This window comes from Cryptomeria japonica, chromosome 2 (assembly GCF_030272615.1).
Source record: "Cryptomeria japonica chromosome 2, Sugi_1.0, whole genome shotgun sequence".
Taxonomy (NCBI): domain Eukaryota; kingdom Viridiplantae; phylum Streptophyta; class Pinopsida; order Cupressales; family Cupressaceae; genus Cryptomeria; species Cryptomeria japonica.
The window spans coordinates 74,528,334-74,554,895 of NC_081406.1; the positions used below are offsets into that span (position 1 = coordinate 74,528,334).

The 26,562-nt window shown below is 34.1% G+C and overlaps 1 protein-coding gene across 1 annotated transcript; it reads left to right on the plus strand.

Annotated features, from left to right (window-relative positions):
• The first annotated feature begins 22,060 nt into the window (after positions 1–22,060).
• On the plus strand, positions 22,061–24,736 carry LOC131070758 (transcription factor MYB8). The gene is made up of 3 exons (XM_058006400.1): positions 22,061–22,323; positions 22,430–22,559; positions 23,977–24,736. Exons 1-3 carry the CDS (start codon positions 22,191–22,193, stop codon positions 24,491–24,493), a joined length of 780 nt encoding a protein of 259 aa, XP_057862383.1. The 5' UTR covers positions 22,061–22,190; the 3' UTR covers positions 24,494–24,736.
• Positions 24,737–26,562: the final 1,826 nt, after the last annotated feature.

Here is a 26,562-nt window from a genome sequence, read left to right on the forward strand (position 1 = left end):
GTTGCATTGGTTTTGTCATTGATGTCAACACTTATCTTCTTGGAGATCTACATTGTTGATCTATGACTATATTGGTTTACTGTTGAACCGACATATTATGTTCATCAACATGGTTAGTGGCTTATGCACAATCATTGATATATGTTCACCAAAAGGTTATATGGTTCATCGACAGTAATGATAACTTGGTATCATTTGGAGATCATTTGGTTATGTCGAAGACATGGATTGGAAGTTTGGATTTGGTGTTTTTCTTATTGGTCTAATCGGGTTGACATATTTGCCTTTACCAGCAGATAGGTCTAGGTTATGGACTGATACATGGTATCTATTTCAGATTAGCATGATATGTTATGGAGATGGTTTATTGATTGGTAAATGTATTGAGTCGACATATTGTATCGTATCAAGACTTATTTGTAATTGATTTTATTGTAATATCTTTAGTGAGCTGACCTCATGTATAGGTCTTAGGCTTTGTATATATGATTGTAAGATCTTATTGAAGATCATAGGATTATATGAGTGTGTTCGAATATTGAAGAGAAAAACTAAGAAGATCCTTGTGTGAATCACGCAGACATTATTTGAAGGTTGAAGGAAGGTTATGAAGGTGTTTGGCACTCATGTTTAGAGCTTAAACCAGTACTGAATCCAGCATTGTAGATGCTATTTTGAGTAGTACATTATCATTGGATTTAACCATCCAATTGTAGTCAATATGACTCATATCTTGTGATTGAGCAGTGAGCTCTAGGTGGTTGGCCTTTCTACATGTGCAGACCCCATTTGTATACACTTACTATCTGCAGTAGTATCATCTGATTATGGGTAAGGTTTCCCACCATGTTTTTTCCCCTTACTGGGTTTCCACATCAAAATCTCTGTGTCATGTGTTGTGGATGTTGTTTCTCTTTCTGTTTCATACATTAAGTTAAACCAGTACTACTATATTTATTAATCTATTTTACCGACACTAAGTTTAAATTGTAATAATTTGTATTTGGGTTATAATTTATTGACAATTGGTTTACAACTGATTCATCCCCCCTCTCAGTTGTGATTCTCGGTTCCTAACAATTGGTATCAGAGCTCAATCCTCTTTTTGCAGAAGCCTAATAGCTTGAGGAGATCCTATGTCAACAAATATTTTCAGGAAGGACAGTCTGAAAATTGATGGAACTAACTATGGTATATGGAAGATAAGAAAGGAAACACATCTGAACTGCATTCAAAGAGATATATGGGATGTTACTAAGAACAGCTATGTTGGTCCTACTCTGAATCAACCTCATCCACTAACATTGGCTAAGGACTTGGAGAATGATTGCAAAGCAAGAGAAGCACATATGAGTGCATTATCAGATCGGCAAATCATGGGATTATCATACCGATCTAATGCTAAAGCTATTTGGGATAAACTGGAAACACTGGATGAAGGAGATACCACTGTCAAGATTGCAAAACTGGAATGTTGTCGGGTCAGGTATGAAAATTTAAAAATGGAAGAAGATGAAAGAATTTATGCATTTATGGAAAGAGAATGAAATTATTTTAGGAATACAATATTGTGGAGGATCTTTAAGTGAAGATGAAATTGTGTATAAAGTATTAACAGCATTGCCACCAACTTCCAAAATGAAAGTGACTGCTATTAATGAGTTGAGAACAATGCCTAGTACATCAGTTTCTAGAGATACGTTGGTTAGAAAACTTTCAGCATTTGAGCTTGAGGAGTTTGGTCCTATTGCTACAGTAAAGACTGAGTTAGCTTTCAAAGCATCATCATTAGCATCATCATCATCATCATCTGACAAACCTGATTGGAAAGAACTTTATGCAAAAGAACTTGAAGATATGAGAAGAGAAAATGAAGAACTTGAAGAACTTGAAGCACTATTTGCAAGGAAGATGCCTAAAGGTCCTGCAAGAAGTAAGTATGAAGGTAAAGCACCTTTCAAATGTTTTAATTGAAATAGAGTTAGTCATATAGCTTCTAGATGTTCTGATAGACATGCAAGATTAAGGGAGGAAGCAAAAAATATCATATAAGCCTAACCCTAAATATTAGAGATATAGATTTAAGAAAAATAGAGATAAGTCATGTTACTATGCAGATGAAAGTGTTATAGATGATTTAGATGAAGATCCAACAGATAGTGGATGGTCTTTTGTTGCAATAAAAGAAGATCAACTGACACCTATTGTCAAACCAATAGAGCAGGCACTGGTAACAAAAATTGAAGAAAAGGATGAATGGATAATAGATAGTGGATGCTCGCATCATATGACTAGTGATAAAATAAAATTCTTATCTTTTCAGGAAATTCATGGAGTTCTAGTAAGGTTTGGAGATGATAAAGCTTTTTTAATCAAAGGAAGACGCACTATATATTTGGATAGTAAGCATAATACTGACAATGTTTATTATGTAGAAGGTTTAAAGCATAATCTTTAGAGTGTTGGTCAGTTAGTTGAAAAAGGATTTCAGTTACAATTCAAGAATGGGAAATTCAAAATCATAAACAGAACTAGATTGGAGATTGCAACTGGTAATCAAACTAAAGGTAATATCTTTCACTTGAATACCAGTGATAAGACATGTTTGATTGCACACATTGATGAAAGTTGGTTATGGCATAAAAGACTTTGTCATGTGAATTTTGATTGCATTATAAAGATCAGTTGAACTAAGGCAGTAAGGGATTTACCTAAGATTGTGAAACCTCATAATCTGGTATGTAAGGAATGCCAAATGGGAAAGCAAGTTAGAACAATGTTTAAGAGCATTATTGAGAAATACAATAATATTCTTGATTTAATTCATACTAATTTGTGTGGTCCAACAAGAACAAGAAGTCTACAAGGAGATAGATACTTTATGCCCATAATTTATGACTATTCTAGAATGTGTTGGGTTACTTTTATTAGAGAGAAATCAGAAGATTTTGGAAGGTTCAAGATATACAAGGCAATGGTAGAAAATGAAACCAGCAAGAAAATCAAATGTTTGAGATCAGATCAAGGAGGAGAATTTACATCTAGATAATTTAATGCATCCTGTGAAGTGAGTGGAATCAAAAGACAACTATCAACACCCCAAACACCTCGACAGAATGGAATTGTGGAAAGGAAGAACAAAACTATTTTGGATGCAACAAGAACTATGTTAATGGAAGCAAATCTACCTCATGTGTAATGGAGAGAAGTAGTGAATACAACGGTTTATACTTTCAATAGAGTTCACATCAAAAGTAACTGGTAAGACCCCTTATGAACTATGGTTTGGTCATACTCCTACTCGTAAGTACTTCAAATATTTGGAAGCAAATGTTATATTAGAAGAGATGAGTATTGGTAAATTTGATCCTAGAAGTGATGAAGGAATATTTCTTGGTTATTCTTCTAGAAGTAAGGCATATAGATGTTATAACAAACGGTTACAGAAAATCATTGAGAGTACTAATGTGAAGATATATGAACAATTTAGAGGAGATTCAAGATCTATAGAATCGACAGTTGAAATGATCATAGATCAACCAACACAAATTGCACTAGTATAGAGTGAAGATCCAGTCACACCGGCATCATCAAAGAACTCAACTGTGACTGAAGAACAACAGCCTATGAATGTTAATCAGAAAAAATCTAGGTATGTAAGATTGAATCATTCAGAGAATCAAATAATTGGAAACAAGAATCAAGGTGTTATGACTAGAGTAAGATTGGAAAATGAAGAGGTATGTTTAATTTCTCAAGTTGAAACAACATCTGTTATTGAGGCATGTCAGGATGAAAATTGGATAAAAGCAATGGAAGATGAATTAGAAAAAATCGAAAAGAATAATACTTGGACTTTGGTTTCCCATCCTAAATATAATTGGAACTAAATGGGTATATAGAAATAAAGTTAATGAAGGTGGTGAAGTAATCAAGAACAAAGCAAGATTAGTTTGTAAAGGTTATTCACAGAAAGAAGGAATAGATTATAATGAAACCTTTACATCGATAGCCAAAATTGAGATAGTTAGACTATTTCTTGCATTTGCAGCTTATAAGAACTATAAATTTTATCAGATGGATGTAAAATGTGTATTTCTGAATGGAGATCTTGAAGAGGAAGTTTACATTGAACAACTTGATGGATTTTCTTTGACAGATAATAAGGATATGGTTTGCAGGTTAAGGAAACCTTTATATGGATTAAAGCAAGCTCCTAGAGCTTGTTATGCTAGATTGGATAAATATCTTTTGAAGCTTGGTTACACAAAAGGTAATGCTAACAACAATTTGTATTACAAAGTTACCAATCATGATATTTTGGTTATTGAAGTATTTGTGGATGATATCATTTTTAGAGGTGAAGATGGATTATGTAAGGACTTTGCTAACAAGATGGAGGAAGAATTTGAAATGTCTATGATTGGAGAGATAAAAAAATTTCTAGGTTTGCAGATTTCACAAACAGATAAAGGTATATTCATATGTCAAACAAAGTACTTGAAGGAACATTTGAAGAAATTTGGTATGGAAAATTCCAAACTGGTAAGCACTCCTATGACTACAACTGATAAATTGACATTGAAGGATGATTCAGCTCCTATTAATCCGACAAGTTACAAATCTATGATTCGAGGATTACTGTATTTGACACAAATCTGACCTAATATAATGAATCCAATATGTATTGTATCTAAATTTCAAAGAAATCCTAAAGAAAATCATGAATCAACATTTAAAAGGATTTTTCGGTACCTACAAGGCACAACAAATATTGTTTTATGGTATCCTAAGGATGAAAATTTTGATTTATGTGCATACACCGATGCAAATTGGGTAGGAGATGTAGATGACAGAAAGAGTACCACTGGCGGTGCATTCTTTCTTGGCAGAAGATTGATTTCATGGATAAGCAAGAAGCAGACACATCATTATCAATAGCAGAATCAAAATATGTTGCAACAACAACTAATTATACTCAGGTATTATGGATCAAGCAAATGTTGAAGGATATAAAGGTAAAATGAAAAGAACCAATAATCATTTATTGTGATAATTCAACAGCAATTGATATATCAAAGAATCCGATAGTTCACTCTAAGACAAAGCTTGTTTCTATTAAGTACAATTTTCTAAAAGAGAATGTTGAAGCAAATGAAGTGAGATTGGTTTATCTAAATACTAAAGAGAAAATTGTAGATATCTTTACAAAGCCTTTGCCTAAGGAAACATTTGAATATCTCAAAGAGCAGCTTGGGGTAATCTCCCCATCGATAGAGACTTAGATGATGAATATTGGCATCAAACCGGCAGGGACTAATAGAAAAATCTTTTTCTGGCTTTGATGAAAGAGAACTACTTCTCAGGGGGAGTAGTTAGCTAAATGTTATATTTTGAATTCTTAACTACTTTGGCATTTGATGTCAAAGGGGGAGAGATATCTATGGAAAAACATTATACCTTGGAGGAAAGATGTACTCTTTGGAGAGATGTATTTTGGTTTCTATTTTTGTATCAAACTTATTGATCTATTTTGGGAGATTGTTGGTTTATTCATTTTTGGCATTCTGTTCTTGGCACTTAGATGTTTTTCCATCTAGTGTTGCCATCAATGCCAAAAGGAGAGATTGTTGGTATTATGGATGACTTCATCATGTGTTGCATTGGTTTTGTCATTGATGTCAACACTTATCTTCTTGGAGATCTACATTGTTGATTTGGCACTATGGTTATATTAGTTTATTGTTGAACCGACATATTATGTTCACCGACATGGTTAGTGGCTTATGCACAGTCACTGGTATATGTTCACCAGTAGGTTATATGGTTCACCGATAGTCATGATAACTTGGTATCATCTGGAGATCATTTGGTTATGTCAAAGACATGGACTGGAAGTTTGGATTTGGTGTTTTACTTATTGGTCTAATCAAGTTAACAGATTTGCCTTTACCAACAGATAGGTCTAGGTTATGGACTGATACATGATATCTATTCTAGATCAACATGACATGTTATGGAGAGGGTTTATTGATTGGTAAATGTATTGAGCCGACATATTGTGTAACATCAAGACTTATTTGTAATTGATTTTATTTTAATATCTTTAGTGAGCCAACCTCATGTATAGGTCTTAGGTTTTGTATATATGATTGTAAGATCTTATTGAAGATCATAGGATTATATGAGTTTGTTCAAATATTGAAGAGTGAAAATAATCAGATCCTTGTGCGAATCACGCAGACATTATTTGAAGGTTGAAGGAAGGTTATGAAGGTGTTTGGCACTCATGTTAAGAGCTTAAACTAGTACTAAATCTAGCATTGCAGATGCTATTTTGAGAAGTACATTATCATTGGATTTAACCATCCAATTGTAGTTAGTGTGACTCCTATCTTGTGATTGAGCAGTGAGCTCTAGGTGGTTGGCCTTTCTACATGTGCAGACCCCATTTGTATACACTTACTATCTAGAGTAGTATCATCTGATTGCGAGTAATGTTTCCCACCATATTTTTTCCCCTTACCAGGTTTCCACATCAAAATCTATGTGTCATGTGTTGTGGATGTTGTTTCTCTTTCTGTTTCATGCATTAAGCTAAACCAGGACTGTTATAACTGTTAATTTATTTTATTGGCACTAAGTTTAAATTGGAATAATTTGCATTTGGGTTATAATTTATTGACAACTGGTTTAAAACTGATTCACCCCCCCCCTCTCAGTTGTCCTTCCTGGTTCCTAAAAAAAGATGCCTTTGCCAGTTTGATTAATCTGCAAACCTAGAAAAAATCTTATTTCACCAGTCATAGACATTTGAAATTCATTCTACATATTGTCAAAGAATTCAATGCACAATTTGTCTTCACCTCCAAAAATGATATCATTAGCAAATACTTCAATAATCAGAATATCATCATTAGTGATCTTACAATACAGGTTACTGTCTGATAGTTCTGATACTTAAAGATAAGTATAGATGCCAAGCTAATAAGATGAGAGGGGGGGGGGGGGGTGAATCATACAAACTTGATCTTCCATAAAAACATCAGATTCAACCTCGATAACATATACTTCAGTAATATAACCAAAACTGCTAAACATGCAAACTCAAAAGCATATAAACATCATAACACTCATAACACCAGATTTAACGTGGAAACCCAAATAGGGAAAAACCACTATGAGATTTCAGACCCACTAAGAAATATACTCTTCTAGAGTATGCTTGGTTAAAAGAAAATCCTGTTAAAGATTACAAACACATTGCTAGATGTGACCCGGTTAAGGGATTTCCCTCAAATCTGTTAGGATCTTCACCTTGTTAGAAGTGACCTTGTTAAAAGATTTCAAACACTCAATCAGAATGTCACCTTGCTAGAGGGTTTTACAAATAAGACTGTTAAGTCCACTCGGTTAAGAGATTTTCTCTCACTTCACAAAATAATAGTAATAAAAATCTATCTGCAACTTCGCATCTAAAATGCTAAAGTAGATTCTTATTTGCTCAATGCAATATATTCATAGAACTAATCTTGTCCATTTGTTGGGCTCTATACTCTGTTATTCAAAATAGGTCTTCAAGCTTCTGTGCTTGGTAATCACTATGTAGCATCTGTGTGCATACACTTGCCCGCATACATTGTTTATCAACAGTTCCCTATTTATAAACAATTCACCAACTGCTTAATCTCCTTGATCACATTTCCCATGATCAATCATAGCCATTAGATCTTCAAACTTTGTCCAGGTTTAATGTATCCTTAGATCTAAAAAAATTTTACCTTGCCTTGGAACTTGCATACATTTCTTGGAACTTGTGTTAGGGTATTGTAGTTCAATCTGAGTTGTAGATCTTCCTGCCAATTATCCTTTGCCATAGATTCTTTAACAAACTTCATTCACGGCATACCAATCATTTAAGCATAGCCAGCTCATCAGCTTCCTTCATTAAATAATGCATGTAATCATTTAATGTATTATGTTATTACTCGGTTGCAACTCAGTAAATACTAAACTTCACTCGATAGACATTTTGCCTTCATTAACCAATAGCATTAACCTTAGGGTTTACCGACTAGGTTCTTTGCTCGGTAGCATAGTATAGTATTAACCTTTCAATCAATAAAATATGTAGGATATCAAAACAATCGAATCATCATGATCTCATCATTGTCTAACTCAGTAATAGTTTCCCATTGAATAACTTATTTCTCCCCTTATTCATCATATTCTTTATGTGTCTTTTACTGACATCTTTATACTCATCAAATCATACTTCTCAAGATTTGGCAACATCATACTGAATCAAAAAATCAATTTCTTGACATCAATGAAAAAATAATAATATTAAGATAGTAAACATCCTTAATCAATTTTATCCATAATCATCAACAACCTTCTCAATATCCTTATTGAAATGCCAACAATCTCTCCTTGTTTGTTATAATGCCAAATGCCAACAATCTCCCCCTTTGGCATTGATGGAAAAACCAATTGATTTGACCTAATTGATTCAGATTGCTATGAGATTCTGAAATGTTGAAATGCTCTCCCCCTATCATCAGAATTCTCCCCCATACATTAGTCTTCTCCTCTTTTCTTCAGTCTTCTCCTCTTCTCTTCTGTCTTCTCCCCCTTTGACAACAATGCCAAAAAGTAAAGAACTAAAACATAATTTCTTCTTGTATGAAGTGATTTCCTGCTGTTATGTGTCAACTTAGTCTCAGTCAAAGTATTTTGTCTTCAATTCCTGTTCCCTGTATTATTTCTTGTATTGTTTCCTGTACACCTTTAGAAAACATCCTAAAGTGTGTGAATCAGCATCAACTCCTAAAAGATATTCTGTAGAGTCATCGAATTGATTCTTTCACCAAACTCGGTCAGTGAGTAGAAGATAGGGGTAGGACCCCTAACTTACTTCTGAGATACTCAAAAGTGTCCCTTGGAAGTGGCTTGGTGAAGATATCTGCTTTTTGTTCCTTTGTGCTAACATACTCCAACACCACTTTCTTCTCTTGAGCTTCTTCTCTAAGATAATGATATTTGATAGAGATATGCTTTGTCTTAGAGTGCATAACAGGATTTTTTGAAATGTTAATGGCACTAGTATTGTCATAGAATATAGTTACTAGCTCGGTAACTTTCTCATTTATACCTTCCAACAGTTGTTTGATCCATGCTATGTTGGTACAATTCAATGTTGCAGCAACGTATTCAGCTTCTGTTGTTGACTGTGAAACACATCCTTGTTTCTTGCTAAGCCAACTCACTAGTCTTTCTCCAAAAAAGAAAGCTCCTCCACTTGTGCTTTTTTAGTCATCAATGTTGCTTGCCCAAGCAGAATCAGTAAAAACTTTTAAATCAAAATCATTTCTTTTTTGATATACTGAGCCATAATCCTCAGTGCCTTTCAAGTATCTGAAAATTCTCTTGATTGTTGTCATGTGTGTTTCCTTAGGATCTACAGATAATCTTGCAACTATACCTATTGCATGTGCTATGTCTAGCCTACTGTGAACAACATATTGCAACTTTCCAATCATGGATCAGTAAAGTGTCTCATCAACAGATGTAGATTCATCATTCTTTGATAATCTACAATTGGTAGTCATAGGAGTACTTACTGGTTTTGAATCCTCCATTCCAAATTTCTTCAAGATTTCCTTTATGTACTTGGATTGAGTAATGAAAATTTCATCTTTCATTTGCAGTATCTGTAAACCTATAAAATACTTTATCTCGCTGATTAATGACATCTCAAATTCTTTGCTCATTTCATTTCTAAAGTTCTTACGTAGAGAGTCATTTCCACAAAATATAATATCATCAACAAATATGGCTCAGATCAGTATTCCATTTTCATCATTCTTCGTGTAAATATTGTTGTTTTCACTTGTTCTTATAAAACCAATCTCAATTAAATAAGAGTGCAATCTTTCATACCATTCCCTAGGTGCTTGTTTCAGACCATATAAAGCTTTGTTCAATTTACATACCTAATCTTTATTATTTTCTTCAGCAAATCCTTCAGGTTGTTCAATAAAAACTTCTTCTTCTAATATACCATTCAGAAATGCAGATTTGACATCCATTTGATATACCTTGAAATTATTGTAAGCAACATATGCCAACAATGTTCTTACTCCTTCAAGTCTTGCTACAGGTGCAAAAGTCTCACCATAATCAATTCCTTCTTCTTTGGCATAACCTTTGCAAACTAGTCTTGCTTTATTTTGAATGACCTCTCCTTTTTCATTCAGCTTGTTTCTGAAAATCCATTTTGTACCAATTACATTTTTGTGCTTCCATCTTGGGACTAGTGTCCATGTGTCATTCTTCTTGATTTGATCAACCTCTTCTGTCATAGCATTTATCCAATCTTCACTGTTAAATGCCTCTTTCACTATTCTCGATTCAAATTGAGATATCAGACATGTGTTCTGTCTCATTTTGTTCCTTGTCATCACTGGATCATCCTTATCTCCTATAATCTAACTTGGTGCATGATGTCTTCTGACATATTTGGTTAATACAGGCTCAGTACGCTCTGTATGATCTTCTTCATCACTCGGTAACTAGATATTCTCTTCATTTCCTTATGCAGTTTTCTTGGTAGGACTTGTCGGTTGAACATAGACAAATTCATCATAATCTTCTGGTTCCTTGGAATTTCCTTCATCATTTCTTTCTGCAAATTCATCAATTTTCACATTTGTACTTTCTACTATTTTGTTAGATGATTTGATCAGACATTTAAATGCTTTACTTCTAGAAGAATAACCAAGAAATGTTCCTTCTTCACTTTTCTGATCAAACTTGCCATTTCTATCATCCTTGTGTACATAGCATCTACTTCCAAAGATTTTAAAATAACTTACATTAGGTTTCTTGTCATACCAGATTTCATAAGGTGTTTTCAAAGTACCTTTTTTCAGTTGTACTCGGTTCAGGGTGTAAACTGCAGTGCTTATTGCTTCTCTCCAAAATGTTTGTGGCACTTTCTTTTCAATCATTAGGGTTCTGGCACAATCCACAATAGATCTATTTCTTCTCTCAGCAATTCTATTTTGTTGTGGAGTTCTCGGTGCAGAGACTTGTCTTTTTATGCCATGATCATTGCAGAATAAGTTGAACTCATCAGATGTGAACTCTCCTCCTCTATCTGATCTAAGACATTTTAGTTGTCTTCCTGTTTCATTTTCAACTCTTGCCTTATACCATTTAAACATTTGAAAAGCTTCTGATTTTTCTCATATAGTTTGTGTACTTCCTCCATTGCGAAATCTTTCACTTGCTCCACTATGATCCCCTTTAGTGTACATACTCATTCTATCATTGTAATCATCAGATTCACCAATATGAAAAGAACTAAATGTAGATTCAACTTTATTTACCGATGACCCACTATTATCAAAGTTACTTAACTCAAATGCATGTATCTTACCAATAGTAGCATCTAAAGAAACTGGCATATTAGGTACAGATCTCAATTCATTGATTGCAAAGACTCGGATTGCATAGGCTGGTAGAAGGGTTCTTAACAATTTACTTGTTATATCCTTTTCTTCAATAGTTTCACCTACTCCTTTGATTTGATTGATAATCTCCTTTAGTCTTGTATTGTACTGGGTTATGTTCTCACCTTCATTCATCCTCATAGATTCAAGTTGTCCTCTTAGACTATCCACTTTTTCTCTTTGAACATGTTCATCTCCTCCATACACAGATATGAGCTTGTCCCACATTGCCTTTGCATCATTGCAGCCTTCTAGATCATTAAACTCTGAATCGGTCAATGCAGATGTTATTTCAATCATTGCTTGGATATGTTCTTGCTTTGCCTTTATCTCTTCCATTGTTAATGGATAGTTGCTCGGTGTGATGAAATAACTCTCCAAATAATATACAGCATATTCTCCAACTCCTGATAGGTGCAGCTTCATCCTTTTCTGCCATGTAGAGAAACTTGACTTGTTCAGCTTCGGTGCATCCCTCTTATACATCTTTGGATCTTTTCCTCAAGTACCTTTAAACTTTTTCTTCCGAAGTCCAAATCTCTGATACCAATTGATAGTCTTGATACTTAAAGATAAGTACAGATGCCAAGGTAATAAGATGAGAGGGGGGGGTGAATCATACAAACTTAATCTTCCATAAAAACATCAGATTCAACCTCGATAACATATACTTTAGTAATATAACCAAAAGTGCTAAACATGCAAACTCAAAAGCATATAAACATCATAACACTCATAACACCAAATTTAACGTGGAAACCCAAATAGGGAAAAACCATTGTGGGATTTCAGACCCACTAAGAAATATACTCTTGTAGAGTATGCTCGGTTAAAAGCAAATCCTATTAAAGATTACAAACACATTGCTAGATGTGACCCGGTTAAGGGATTTCCCTCAGATCTGTTAGGATCTTCACCTTGTTAGAAGTGACCTTGTTAAAGGATTTCAAACACTCAATCAAAATGTCACCTTGCTAGAGGGTTTTACAAATAAGACTGTTAAGTCCACTCGGTTAAGAGATTTTCTGTCACTTCACAAAATAATAGTAATAAAAATCTATCTGCAACTTCACATCTAAAATGCTAAAGAAGATTCTTATTTGCTCAATACAATATAGACATAGAACTAATCTTGTCCATCTGTTGGGCTCTATACTCTATTATTCAAAATAGGTCTTCAAACTTCAGTGCTTGGTAATCACTATGTAGCATCCATATGCATACACTTTCCTACATACATTGTTTATCAATAGTTCCCTATTTATAAACAATTTGCCAATCGCTTAATCTCCTTGATCACATTCCCCATGATCAATCATAGCCATCAGATCTTCAAACTTTATCCAGGTTCAATGTATCCTTAGATCTAAAAACGTTTTACCCTGCCTTGGAACTTGCATACATTTCTTGGAACTTGTGTTAGGGTATTGCGGTTCAATCTGAGCTATAGATCTTCCTGTCGATTATCCTTTGCCATAGATTCTTTAACAAACTTCATTCACGGCATACCAATCATTTAATCATAGCCAGCTCATCAGCTTCCTTCATTAAATAATGCATGTAATCATTTAATGTATTCTATTATTACTCGGTTGCAACTCGGTAAATACTAAACTTCACTCAGTAGACATTTTGCCTTCATTAACCGATAGTGATAACCTTAGGGTTTACCGACTAGGTTCCTTAGGGTTTACCGACTAGGTTCTTTACTCGGTAACATAGTATAGTATTAACCTTTCAATCAATAACATATGTAGGATATCAAAACAATCTAAGCATCATGATCTCATCATTGTCTAACTCGGTAATAGTTGCCCATTGAATAACTTATTTCTCCCCTTATTCATCATATTCATTATGTGTCTTTTACTGACATCTTTATACTCATCAAATCATACTTCTCAAGATATGGCAACATCATACTGAATCAAAAAATCAATTTCTTGACATCAATGACAAAATAATAATATTAAGACAGTAAACATCCTTAATCAGTTTTATCCATAATCATTAACAACCTTCTCAATATCCTTATTGAAATGCTAGCAATCTCTCCTTGTTTGTTAGAATGCCAAATGCCAACACTGTCAGCATTACCTTTTGTAAAATTAAGCTTCAAAAGACACTTATCCAACCTTTCATACCAAGCTCTAGGAGCCTATTTTAATCCATATAGAGCTTTCTTCAATCTGCAAACCATGTTTCTATCATCTGGCAGTGAAAATACATCAAGTTGCTCAATAAAAACTTCCTATTCAAGTTCTCCATTCAGTCCATTTGATACACCTTGTAGTTCTTATAGGCTCCATAGACAAGAAATAGTCTAGCAACATCAATTCTAGCTACGGATGCAAACGTTTCACCATAATCAATTCCCTCCTCCTAAGAATATCCTTTGTAGACCAATCTAGCCTTGTTTCTTATAATTTGTCCATCCTCATTCAGTTTGTTTCTAAAAACCCATTTATTTCCAATAACATTTTTGTTTTCAAGCTGGGAACCAAAGTCCAAGTATTATTCATAGCTTTCATCCAATATTCATCTTTACAAGATTTAATTACTGATGTTAGATCAATTTGAGAAATAAGACATACCTCTTCATTTTCTAGCCTTCTTGTCATAACTCCCTTGTTTTTGTCTCCAATGATCTGATTTTCAGAATGATTTAATCTTACATACCTTGGTGTATTATGATTTTCAGGCTCTCTATGCTTCTCTTCAGTTACAGTTGAATTTTCTAATGATGCCGATGTATCTGGTTTAGTATTATGTTCTGGTGCAGGCATTATCGGATCAATTATGATCATTTCCACTACCAATTCTCTATCATAAGATTTAGCTTGGTCTTTATGCTACTCATCCACCTTCACATTAGTGCTCTCCACAATTCTCTATAGTCTTTTGTTATAATATCTATATTATTTTATTTTAGTTGAATAACCAAGAAATATTCCTTCATCACATCTAGGATCAAAATTTCCAATTGAATCATCTCTTTTAATATAACACTCACTTCCACAAATTCTGAAATACTTAAGAGTGGGGGAATGACCAAACCATATTTCATAAGGTGTCTTACTGTTATCTCCTTTGATATGGAATCTGTTGAATATATTGTTGTACTTACTGCTTCTCTATAGCGGATATGAGGCAAATTAGCTTCCATCATCATGATTTTGGCTACATCCAAGATAGTCCTATTCTTCCTTTCCACAATACCATTCTGTTTAAGTGTTTGGGGTGCAGATAACTATCTCCTAATGCCATTTTTCTCACAATAGCTATTGAACTCACCAGATGTGAATTAACCACCTGCATCTAATCTTAGACACTTGATTTTCATCCATGTCTATGTCTCAACAATAGCTTTAAAGATCTTGAATTTCTCAAAGGCTTGAGATTTCTCCCTTAGAAAAGCAACCCACATCATTCTAGAATAGTCTTCAATGATTAGCATGAAATATCTATCTCCTTGAAAGCTTCTTGTACTAGCAAGACCACATAGCCTAGTATGAATCAAATCAAGAATATCATTAGACTTTTTAGGTATACTCTTAAAAGAAGTTCTGACTTGCTTATCCATTTGACATTCCTTACATATCGGATTATGAGGCTTCATAGTCTTAGGTAAATCTCTAACTACCTTAGTTGAACTTATCTTTACAATGCAATCAAAATTTACATGACACAACCTCTTGTGCCATAGCCAACTTTCATCAATATGTGCAATCAAACAAGTCTTTTTACCGGAGTTCAAATGCAAGATGTTACCTTTTGTTTGTGTACCGGTTGCAATCTCCAATCCCGATTTCTTAATAATTTTTCACTTTCCATCCTTGAATTGTAATTAAAAACCTCTATCTACCAGTTGTCCTACACTCAAAAGATTATGCTTTAAACCTTCAAAATAATAGACATTGTCAGTGTTATGCTTACCATCCAATGAAATTATTCATCTTCCTTTAATCATGCATGCTTTGTCATTACCAAATCCGACTTGACCACCATCAAATTCTTGCAGGTTACGAAATTTCTTTTTTCTCCTGTCATATGATGAGAACATCCACTATCTATTACCCATTCATCTTTGTCTTCAACTTTGACCACAAGGGCCTTTTCTTCATTTTTGATAACTAGTTCTGGATCATCTTCCTTTATACATAGAATACCCAATCTCTTCCATTGCTGGATCCACTTGCTGAACCTCCTGTCGGTTCATCCTATGAGTCATCAATTACTCCTTCCTCATCAACATAATAGCATGATTTGTCTTTGTTTCTCCTATACTTATGCTTGATCTGATAGTCAGGGTTAGGCTTAAAAGATCTTATTCTCTTTCCTCCAATTTTGAATTTATTTTAGGATACCTAGATGCAAAATGACCTATCTTATTACATGCAAAATATTTGAAAGGAGATTTTCCTTCATACTTACTTCCTGTTAGACCTTTAGGCATTCTTCTAGAAAATAGGGCTTCAAGTTGATCAAGATCTTCATCTTCTTTCCTTATCTCCTCTAGTTCCTTTGAGTATAAAACTTTCTAATCTTTCTTGCTAGTTGATGATGTAGATGCCTTGAATGCACTATCGGTTTTTGCAGTTTTGGGAAGACCAAATTCTTCAAGATCAAAAGAAGATATCTTCCCAACAAGAGTGTCCCTATTGACAGAAGTATTAGGCATGGTTCTTAGCTCATTAATTGCAATTGCCTTCATCTTATATGTCGGTGGTAAAACCCTTAGTACTTTTGAAACAATTTCTTCCTCGGTTAGAGATCCACCACAACATTGAATTCCCAATACAATTTCATTTACCCTTTCCATAAATACAAAAATTCTTTCATCTTCCTCCATCTTCAAGCTTCTATATCTTACCCAGTAACATTCAACTTTTGCAATCTTAATAGTGGAGTCACCTTCATTCAAAATCTCCAACTTATCCCATATAGCTTTAGCTGATGATTTATCTGATAATCCCATGATTTGCTGGTTTGATAAGGCACTTAAGAGGGCTTCTCTAGCTCTGCACTCATTTTCAATAGTCTTATCCAAGTCTATCGGTATAGGATTGTTAGATGTCGGATCACAAGGAGTGTAGCCTTTTTGAGTAATTTCCCAAATTTCCTTCCCAATGCATCTTAAATGAGTCTCCATCCAAACTTTCCATATTCCATTATTTTTTCCATCAAGCCTAGGGATATCCCTCTAGAAAACTGCAGGTGAACTATTAGGTGCCATAGGATCTTCCTAAAGTGGTTAAGCTTCTGCAAAAAGAGGACCAGGGTCTAATACCAATTGTTAGGATAACTGGTGGACAACTGAGAGGGGGAGGGGTGAATCAGTTGTCAACAAATTATGAGAAATTGAAGCACTAAGAACCTTTTATCAGAATAGCAAAAAGTATATACCGGTATAACAGATTGAGCATTAAAGAATAACAATAAACCAATGAATCAATACCATACAACCATACCGCATAACACCATGATTTGTAAGTGGAAGACCTGGTAAAGGGAAAAACCATGGTGGGAAACCCTATCCGCAATCAGATAATACTTCTATAGTAAATATATGATTACAATGGGGGCATGCACATGTAGCAAGGCACACTACCTAGAGAACACTTCTCATCACAATGGAGTGTCACTGACTACAAAAGAGGTTAGCCACCTCAAAATAATTAGACAACAATCTAGAAAAATGAACTGCCAGAGATAGCATCAATCATGCCAGATTATAGTTCCAGTTAAACTCAATATCGGAGGTCTAAAACCTCTTGCATAAACCCAACTCAATCACCTCGATCACCTATGATCAACCAAACCCTATGCTCATATTATTATTACATTATTCGCTCGTTGCATATGATCTACAATGAGATCTTACATATATTTATACAAAACTGAGACTTAAACAATTAGGTCGGCCACCCAAATGCTAATACAATAGATCCATTACATAATCCCAAATTAAAATCATAAGGCATGTCAGCCTGGGGCCAAACAAATGTCATCCAACCAATAAAACATCTCGAAGATGCATCAAAAAGATCCAACAACATGTTTCATGAAACCGGTCCAAAACCTAGATAGCACCGAACTTAAATAGATCCACACATGCTACAACAATGATTCAAGTTAGTCGAGGCACGAACATAATCACCATCAGCATCTTGAATCCCTTCTAGAAGCCGCACCAACACCACTTATGTGCAATATCAAGAATCTTCAATAAGGCTCTACCAGTGAAACTCTTACAAGATCAAGAAAGCAAGCATACTAGAATATAAGATAGCATCCGATCATTAGGTCAATACCAACTAACTGAAACACACTTCAGAAGCATATGAACCATCCATACAAACTTATTCCATCATCTAGATCATGTCGGTAACAATCAATTGATAACCTTCCCTATCCAATCCTTCTACCGAAATCTAGTAAACAGTCATATTAGCTAGTGTTGACATCAATGACAAAACATCAATGCAACACATAATTAATTCGTTCATTTTGCCAACAATAATTGGGATAGGTGGTGTGTGCAATTATGGAGGAAGGCTTAAATAGCTAAGAATGAGTTATAAATATCTAGGGAGAGTATGTTGTGTTGTGTTGGCAATATGAAGGAATTGATTATGTGTTGCATTGATTTTTTGTCATTGATATCAACACTAGTTGTTATGGTTGTCTATCGACTTCTGGTAGAAGGATTGGATTGGGAAGATTATTAATTGATTGTTACCAGTACGATTTGAATGATGGAATAATTTTGTATGAATGGTTCATATGTTTCTGAAGAATGTTCTAGTCAGTTGGTATTGACTTGATGATCAGATGCTATCTTGTGTTCTAGTAAGCCTGCTTTGTAGGTCCGGTAAGGGTTTCACTGATAGAACTTTATTGAAGATCTTTGATATAATGCATAAGTTGTGTTGGTGCAGCTTCTAGAAGGGATTCAAGATGCTGATGGTGATTGTGTTCATACCTTGACTGACTGGGGTCATTTCTCTGGCATGTGTGGATCTAATTTAGGTCTAGTGCTATCTAGGTTATGGACCGGTTTCATGAAATGTGTTGATGGACCCTTCAGATGTGCTTCTGGGATGTTTTATTGATTGGATGATATTTGTTTGGCCTTAGGCCAACATGTTTTATGATTTTATTTTAGGATTATGTAATGGATCTATTGAATTATTATTTGGGTGGCCGACCTAATTGTTTAGGTCCAAGGTTTGTATAAATATATGTAAGATCTCATTGTAGATCATATGCAAGGAGCGAATAATGTAATAATCATTTGAGCAGAGGATTTGGTCGATCATAGGTGATCGAGTTGGATTTATGTAAGAGGTTTTAGATCTTCGGTATTGAGCTTAACCAAAACTATAATCTAGCATGTTTGATGCTATAATAGGTAGTTCTTCTTTCTGGATTGTTGTCCAAATATTTTGAGGTGGTTAACCTCTTTTGTAGTCAGTGAGACTCCATTGTGATATGCAATGCATTCTAGGTAGTGTGCCTTCCTGCATGTGCAGACCCCTATTGTAATCATATACTTTCTGCAGAAGTATCATCTGACTGTCAGTAGGGTTTCCCACCATGGTTTTTTCCTTCACCAGGTTTTCCACGTACAAATGTTGGTGTTATATGCTATAGATGCATGGTATTGATTCTCTAGTTTTCAATTATGCTTTAATGCTTTATTAGTTATTCCGGTATCGATTTTCTTGTATTCTGGTAAAAGGTTATAAGTGCTTTAATTCACATAATCTATTGACAACTGATTCACACCCCCCCTGCCCTCTCAGTTGTCCACCGGTTATCCTAAAAGTGTTGAAGGTGCTAGATAATATTATATTCTAATCCAACAACTTAAACAAATTAATCTTGGAAAAATTTGACTATTGGAGATAAAAATATAATTTAGGAAACCAAAAATTCTTGTAACAAAATTGACTATTAGAAATATAAAATACAATTTAGGATTTATCAAAGATAGATGCTTTGATATAAAATGAAACTTGAATATTTAAAATGCTAGTTTGTATGGTCTAGAGTACAAAGTAGTAATAAGATAATTTCTCAAATGAGAAAAAAAAAAGATGAGAACAAGAGGGAAAAATGGTTTCTATGTTAAAGAGACAAGTGAGAGGGGATGATTTAAGCACAATTTGCACTCCAAAAAAAATTAAAATAATCAAATGCATACTTGTAAAAATAAACATTAAAACAAATACTAAATATATATATTTTATTCTTACAAAAACTGTGTGCATAATACACACAAATTTTAAGAAAATGCATTAGTTAGAAAAATACAAAAATATATTTTTACTCTTACACTAACAAAAAATACACAATCATATACCTTTGAGAAGAATATCTATTAAGAATCAATTCTACCTTTAATTTTAGACTTCTCTAAAAATAAAGATCCTTAATATTTCTTTTTAATAATGAACCTGGGGTGTAGATTGGTTGGTCGAGCCATTGAAAGACACAATTGTTTGAACGAAAAAATCAATTTACCTAGTCACGCTCAGGGTGGGTACCCCGTGGGTTATCGCGTGGCTCAAAAGATTAGTCTTGCCTTACCTAGACTGACTCGATAACAAAGTTGCGAACAAAGTTACAAAGACACCTGTGAGATACAAAAATAATCTTCTTAACAAAATAAAATACATATACCATACATAACACCTTACTTTTAGACTTCTCTAAAAACAAAGATCTTTACATTTGAATTAATATTATTAAAAATATATATAAATGAAATTATTTAAAAAAAACATATCATTATTAAATACCATTTTTTATAATTATATAAAAAAAAATATAAATCCTAGTATTTATGACATAATACACCACCACCACTTAAGAGACATACTTCTCAATAAATCCTTCAAAGCTTTAAGAGTGAACTAAACCTTCAAAGCTTGATATACCTTTTTTAAAAATAAAATTTCTAAAGCGAAGTCTCGCTTTTCATAAAAAATGGAAATTATATGACAGATCTACCTTTATCCTACTATTTGAGAACATATCTTTAAATCTTGCTTTCTATATAGTTCATAATTCTTACTTTTTAAAAATATCTATCCTACTATTTGAGAACATATCTTTAAATCTTGCTTTCTATATAGTTCATAATTCTTACTTTTTAAAAATATCTATTACTTTAATGGGAGATAGGAGAAATGATTTTTTAATAAATGAAAAATAGGGGTCTAAGAAAACATAAAAAAATAATCATAAGTTTGAAAGGTTGGTTTGACATATCATTATACAATTTTATTCATAAAATCTAAGAATAATAAAATCTTTCCCATTCTATTAATTAATTAAAAATAATTTAATAATAATTATTTATTAATATCATTTTGAGAGGTGTTGAATTAGAATTATCATTTGTAGTTTAAGATGTTTAAATTAAAAGATTAAGTTTGGTTTGCATGAATTTCATGTGTTTATTAGCATGTTGCAAAGCAAGATCATGAAAAGCCATAAGATGGGAGAGGTAGGGATAGAAGTAAAAGGGGAGAAAGTAGGTAAAGAAAGTAGATTAAAGATTGTTTTTTAGGAACACAAGGGTAAGTGGGATATAGTGTAGAAGGATGTGAATAAGACAAAGGAAAATAATAGTTGAATAATTTGATATAAGAGAAGGTAAGGAGAAATCTATAGAGAGAATTAAAAGTGAGAGATTTCGAGAGAGAAATATCAAGGGTGTTAAGAAAATAATACAAAAAATTGAAGGAACAGTAGAAAGGAGGTTGAAAATACAAAGATAATGATAATTATCGAAAGAATGTGTGAAATGGAGAAAAAACATAACGAAACCTATGACTAAAAAACTATGAAAAAACATGTTTAAACCAAACTTATGACTAAGAAACAATGAAATTCTTCTCATGCTTCCCCAATGTAATTGGAGTGGGCAACGGGATTATCTTAAAATGATAAGAACGTTATTAATGTCACCCCAAACTTTTCACCAGGATTCCATAATCTGCAAATGACGTCATGTAGAATTTGTGAATGATTGAGACAGTGAGCGTTAGGTTGTTGTGGAATTCAAGATGGGCCCAAGGTCAAATGCCAACTGCAATGAAATAAATATTGCTGAAAAGCGACCTTATCTGAACGACTATTTGGTAGATTCCATGGATTTCAACGACCTATGCCACCACAATCTTACCAAAATACTCTCTTATCCACATTTATTCTTCTGAGCAGAGTTTCTACAGGATAGAGATTTTTTTGGAGCTTACATTCTAAGTATTGCAAAAAAAGGTGAGAGGCATTAATCCAAGGAAAAACTAGAGTAATGGGACCGAATGTTTTAATGGCAATAAGGTGGCTCATACCATCACTGGTGGTTTTGAAAGACACTTATACCGAACAACACCTACCTCTGCATATGTTTGAACCACCATTCAAAACACACGATGTTCTTAGCCCTCTCTTACCAAGGTCAAACCCAAAACACCACTCGCACATTTTTAACTACCACCACATATAAATGAAGGCCAGGAGATCCATGGCTATACCAATTGCCCATGCTTATGCCCCCCCCATGCTTATGCCCCCACCTCCTTATTCAAAACTCACATAACCTATTCTTCTTTGTTCACATAACCTATTCTTCTTTGTTGGAGACAACTGAGATAAGCCATGGGAAGAGCTCCATGTTGTGACAATGGTGACAGGAACAAAGGAGCCTGGACTACAGAAGAAGATGAAAGGCTTATCCAATACATTCAAGCCCACGGAGAAGGCTGCTGGAGGTCACTTCCTAAGGCTGCAGGTTGAATATATTGCTTCTCGTGGGCTTCTTGTGTCCAAAGATTTGGTTTTGGGTTTTTTGGTTTCTTGGAGTATTTCTAACCTTAATTTGATTGCATTTATACCAGGTCTGCTTCGTTGTGGCAAGAGTTGCAGGCTAAGATGGATAAATTATCTGCGCCCTGACCTCAAGCGGGGTAATTTCTCTGAAGATGAAGAGGATCTCATCTTCAAATTACACGCCCTTCTTGGAAACAAGTATGTTGTAAACAGATTACGTAGTGAACGTTATCTGTTCACTGATATTTCTGAATTCGATTGTGTTAGAGCTTTTGCATTTCATTAAATTACTGTACTTTCTTGGGAAAGAACAATAAAATCTGTCTAAAAGTATGAAAGCGTTTAGAGCTCATTTCTTTGTTGTATCATTGTATCTACACAATTGTGAAGAGAATAACAATGTTTATTTCCTAGGGAGGAGTTACGGCTGAAACTTATTAGCATGGCCCTTTACCACCAAGCTACCCGCCATTGGACTTGTCCTCTCATATTCTGCTTCAAGTTACGCTCAACCCGTTGTATTTCCAACCTGAGGTGTCCCATTATGTACTTGTGAGTTAAAATTGAAACCTAGAACATCCCATAATAATTATCATTTACCTGCTAGTCCCTCTGTGATTTGTTCTTTTTCCAACACTTCCTCAACCTATACAATTTCTTGGGCCTTCTCGTTTGACTATAATGTTAGATTTTTGAAGGAGAATGAACAAAGATTTGGTGCAGGACTTGTGTGAAAAGCAAAGGAAGAACAATGATGTGAGAACAAGGAAAGTGATATACTCGGGGCATGGGTAACTCACCAATCTAAACTGCTCGGTTCGATAAGTAGCTTATCTAGCCCTAAAAAATTCTAACCATTAATGTTGCATTAATGTTGCAACTGTTTCTTGGCCTTCTCAGTGAGTTTACACATCTACGGTACATCTTTATGTTGAACTACAATTCATATAAATCAGCTAGGACTTGAATCTAGGATCTTTAATTTGCTGCTGCAGTGTTCTACCAACAAAAAACCCTGACCAGCCTACAAATTAAATTTATAGTACATCTTTTTGTTGAGCTACAATTCATTTGAACCAGCAATGACTCAAATTTAAGAGAGCAACTAACGACTGGCCATTCTATAATATACCCATAAGCCAAATTTAGGGGGGCCGCTCTTTTAACTTGACTAGAGTTCTCAAACTTGCAGTTCGAGGTTTGTTTTGTTTTGTTTCATTACATTGGTTTTTTCTTCTTTATTCTTAAGTTGGTTCTATTCAACACAAATGAATCCATTCATGACTAGGGATGCAGAGATCAATTTCATTACTAACTACAATTCTTGAGCCCCATTGATCATTCTTGTTCGCTGCTGCAGCTCAAAATCTCAGTCAAATCATACTGAACAATTCTTGAATTCGTCTAGAATCTCAGTCAGTCAAATCATATTGAATATTTCTTGAATTTGACTAGATGGTATAAGTTTTTCACAGTTCATAAATTGTAGATGCATGGTTTTATATAAAAACTATGAGAATATTTTTTCTTAGATGTTTCAAATCGCTCTCAATGATTCATCATCGGAAAGAAACACTACGAAAAATTCAACTAATTTTCGATCTGTCCATTGCAGGTGGTCTCTGATAGCCGGTCGACTACCCGGACGAACCGACAACGAGATAAAAAACTACTGGAACTCACATCTGAAAAGAAAACTGCTTAGTAGGGGCGTCGACCCGAAGACCCATCGACCATTTTACAAAACCATCACCCACAATCAGAAATCGGACATTCTTACACAGGCCAAATCAGAAATCGACCATGAAAAATGCTCAGGAGAGACAGTCGACGAGGTACTCCAATCTTCGGAAGGCGACCATTGTGAGCAAGCAATTACAAGCGATTCCCACACCCACACCCACAATCAGACTCAAACTCAAACTCAAGCTCAGAATCACAGAGAGCTTCTGAATCTGAATCTGGAATTGTCGATAACTTCTCCATCGATTTGTTCAACGGCTCGCGACGAAACAGTCCATTCTCACCAAGGCTGTCATGGCCGGCTTTCGTCTGGCAAGGATGAAATAAACGGCCTAAATTCTGTCGGCTGCTACGTAGATTTCCCCCGTACAATGCTCTTGTTAAGATAGATAAGGATGTGGGCCGTAGATGCAAAAAGGTTGCTTTGCAACGTTGTATTGTTTTAGTCTAGTACGGGATATTTTTGGTAAGAACCTTCTTACATCTATTACATCATCTCCAAATAATAATACTTCCTGCTTACACTATAGTATCTTTGTATCTCTACAATTGTATTAACCAAGGTATAAATTAGATTTTGATTACTTATGTAATCTATACAAAATCCAAATTGTTCCACTGCTCATTCAGCAGCATTTTGAGTAATCTATAATGGAAAAATTGGATATTGTTTTTTTTTTAAAAGAGAGAATTAACAAGCATATTAGAACTGATTTTATAATTCCGAGTTCATATTCTGAAGTCTTTTTTATCTAAAAACTAATATTTGAATTAAAAGTCGAGTTTGCGGTCATTATCCATATTTGAATTGGACTTGAACCTATGCCCACTACTCATATTTGAATTAGGACTCAAAACCTAAGACCATTATCAATATGGATAGATTTAAATTATTTATACAATGTATACAAAACTCAATTCTTTATTTTTCCTAGAATAAAGAGAATCATTAGTCATTAGAATTTATCTTATAATTCATGTGCATATTTTGAAGTCTTTTAATCTTATTCACTAGTTGATGATTATTACTAATCTTATTCACTAATTGATGATTATTACTAATCTTATAGCTTCATATCCATAACTTGAAACCCGCTTCATCTCAATATAATAGTTGAATTTAAAACTATAACCTACAACCACCATCTACATTTAAATTGGGACTTGAAACCTTCAACCACTGCATATTTGAATTGAAACTCAAACCTTCTACCACTACCCATATTTAAATTGAGATTAGAATTTTGAAATTTGAACCTACGAGTACTACCCATCCAAATACCCATATTTGAATTGGGACCTGAACCTGCAACATTATCAAAGTTGAATGAGGTTTTAAAGAAATAAATAAACACTGAATTGACACAATTAAATAAACAAAAAATGTTGGGTCGTTGAAGGGAAGCTGTCAGCTTCTCTACGTTTTGACTGGTAGTTTACGCTGTACAGCGGATTTTCTCTTCGTACGAGCACAAGTCAATAATTCTTAATGCATATCGTTGCTATATAACACTGTCTCTTATCTTTCAACGTACAGTGCTTTCATAAATTATAGCATTGAAATTGTAGACTTCCATTATCCCATCGTCTTCAACATAACATCGAGTGTACTCCAGAAATGAAGTCGCCCATCGACCACCTTTTTTCCGCCTTTTGTAATAAAATAGACTTGATTGACACCAACCCAAGTTTCACCATTTAAAGTCATACAATTAAAAAATATATAAACATAAATTTAATTCGAATATTTTTAGTTTAAATTATGTATCAATCTTAAATTAAGAAACGAAACAGTTGAAACGTTAGTCGAGTAATCTAATCATTGACAAATTTACATATGTATTGATTTCAGGAACACATCAATCAGTCTATAAAGATGGTAACTATTTTGGCAATAAACTATAGGTTATTGACTGCTACAGCAACCCAGAGTCTAATAACAAGAACTAGCCCTAACAAACACTTAGATGGACATGTCTACAATAATTGATTCTCACATGTTTAATATACTGCAGTTTTGATGGAGAGTATATTCGAACACCCCCTCTTAACACTACAACATTAAACTAACTAACAACATAAAACAATATATTAATAAGGTCTTTGACAAGTTTAACACAAAGGGTGTAAAGGTTGTAAGTACACTATTTGTTGATCATTTTCGTTTATCTTCTGAGATGTGTCCCAAGATATAAGAGGATCAAGAGTATATGAAAGAAATTTCTTACTCATCTTCTATTGGGAATCTCATGTACTCAATGGTATGCACTAAACTCAACATTGCTCATGCAGTGGAAGTAGTTGTAGATACATAAGCAATCCGAGTAAAAGTCATTAGCAAGCTTTTAAATAGATTTTGCAATTTTTTGAAGGGCACTTTTAATAATGGTTTATGCTTTGGAGGTAAAGATACATAGCTGCAAGGTTTTGTTGATTTTGGTGTGGCCGATGATTTGGA

Coding starts and splice junctions, on each gene's coding strand:
- LOC131070758 (XM_058006400.1), top strand. CDS start 22,191: ATGGGAAGAGCTCCATGTTGTGACAATGGTGACAGGAACAAAGGAGCC. Junction 22,324..22,429: donor GTCACTTCCTAAGGCTGCAG/GTTGAATATATT, acceptor CATTTATACCAG/GTCTGCTTCGTTGTGGCAAG. Junction 22,560..23,976: donor CACGCCCTTCTTGGAAACAA/GTATGTTGTAAA, acceptor TGTCCATTGCAG/GTGGTCTCTGATAGCCGGTC.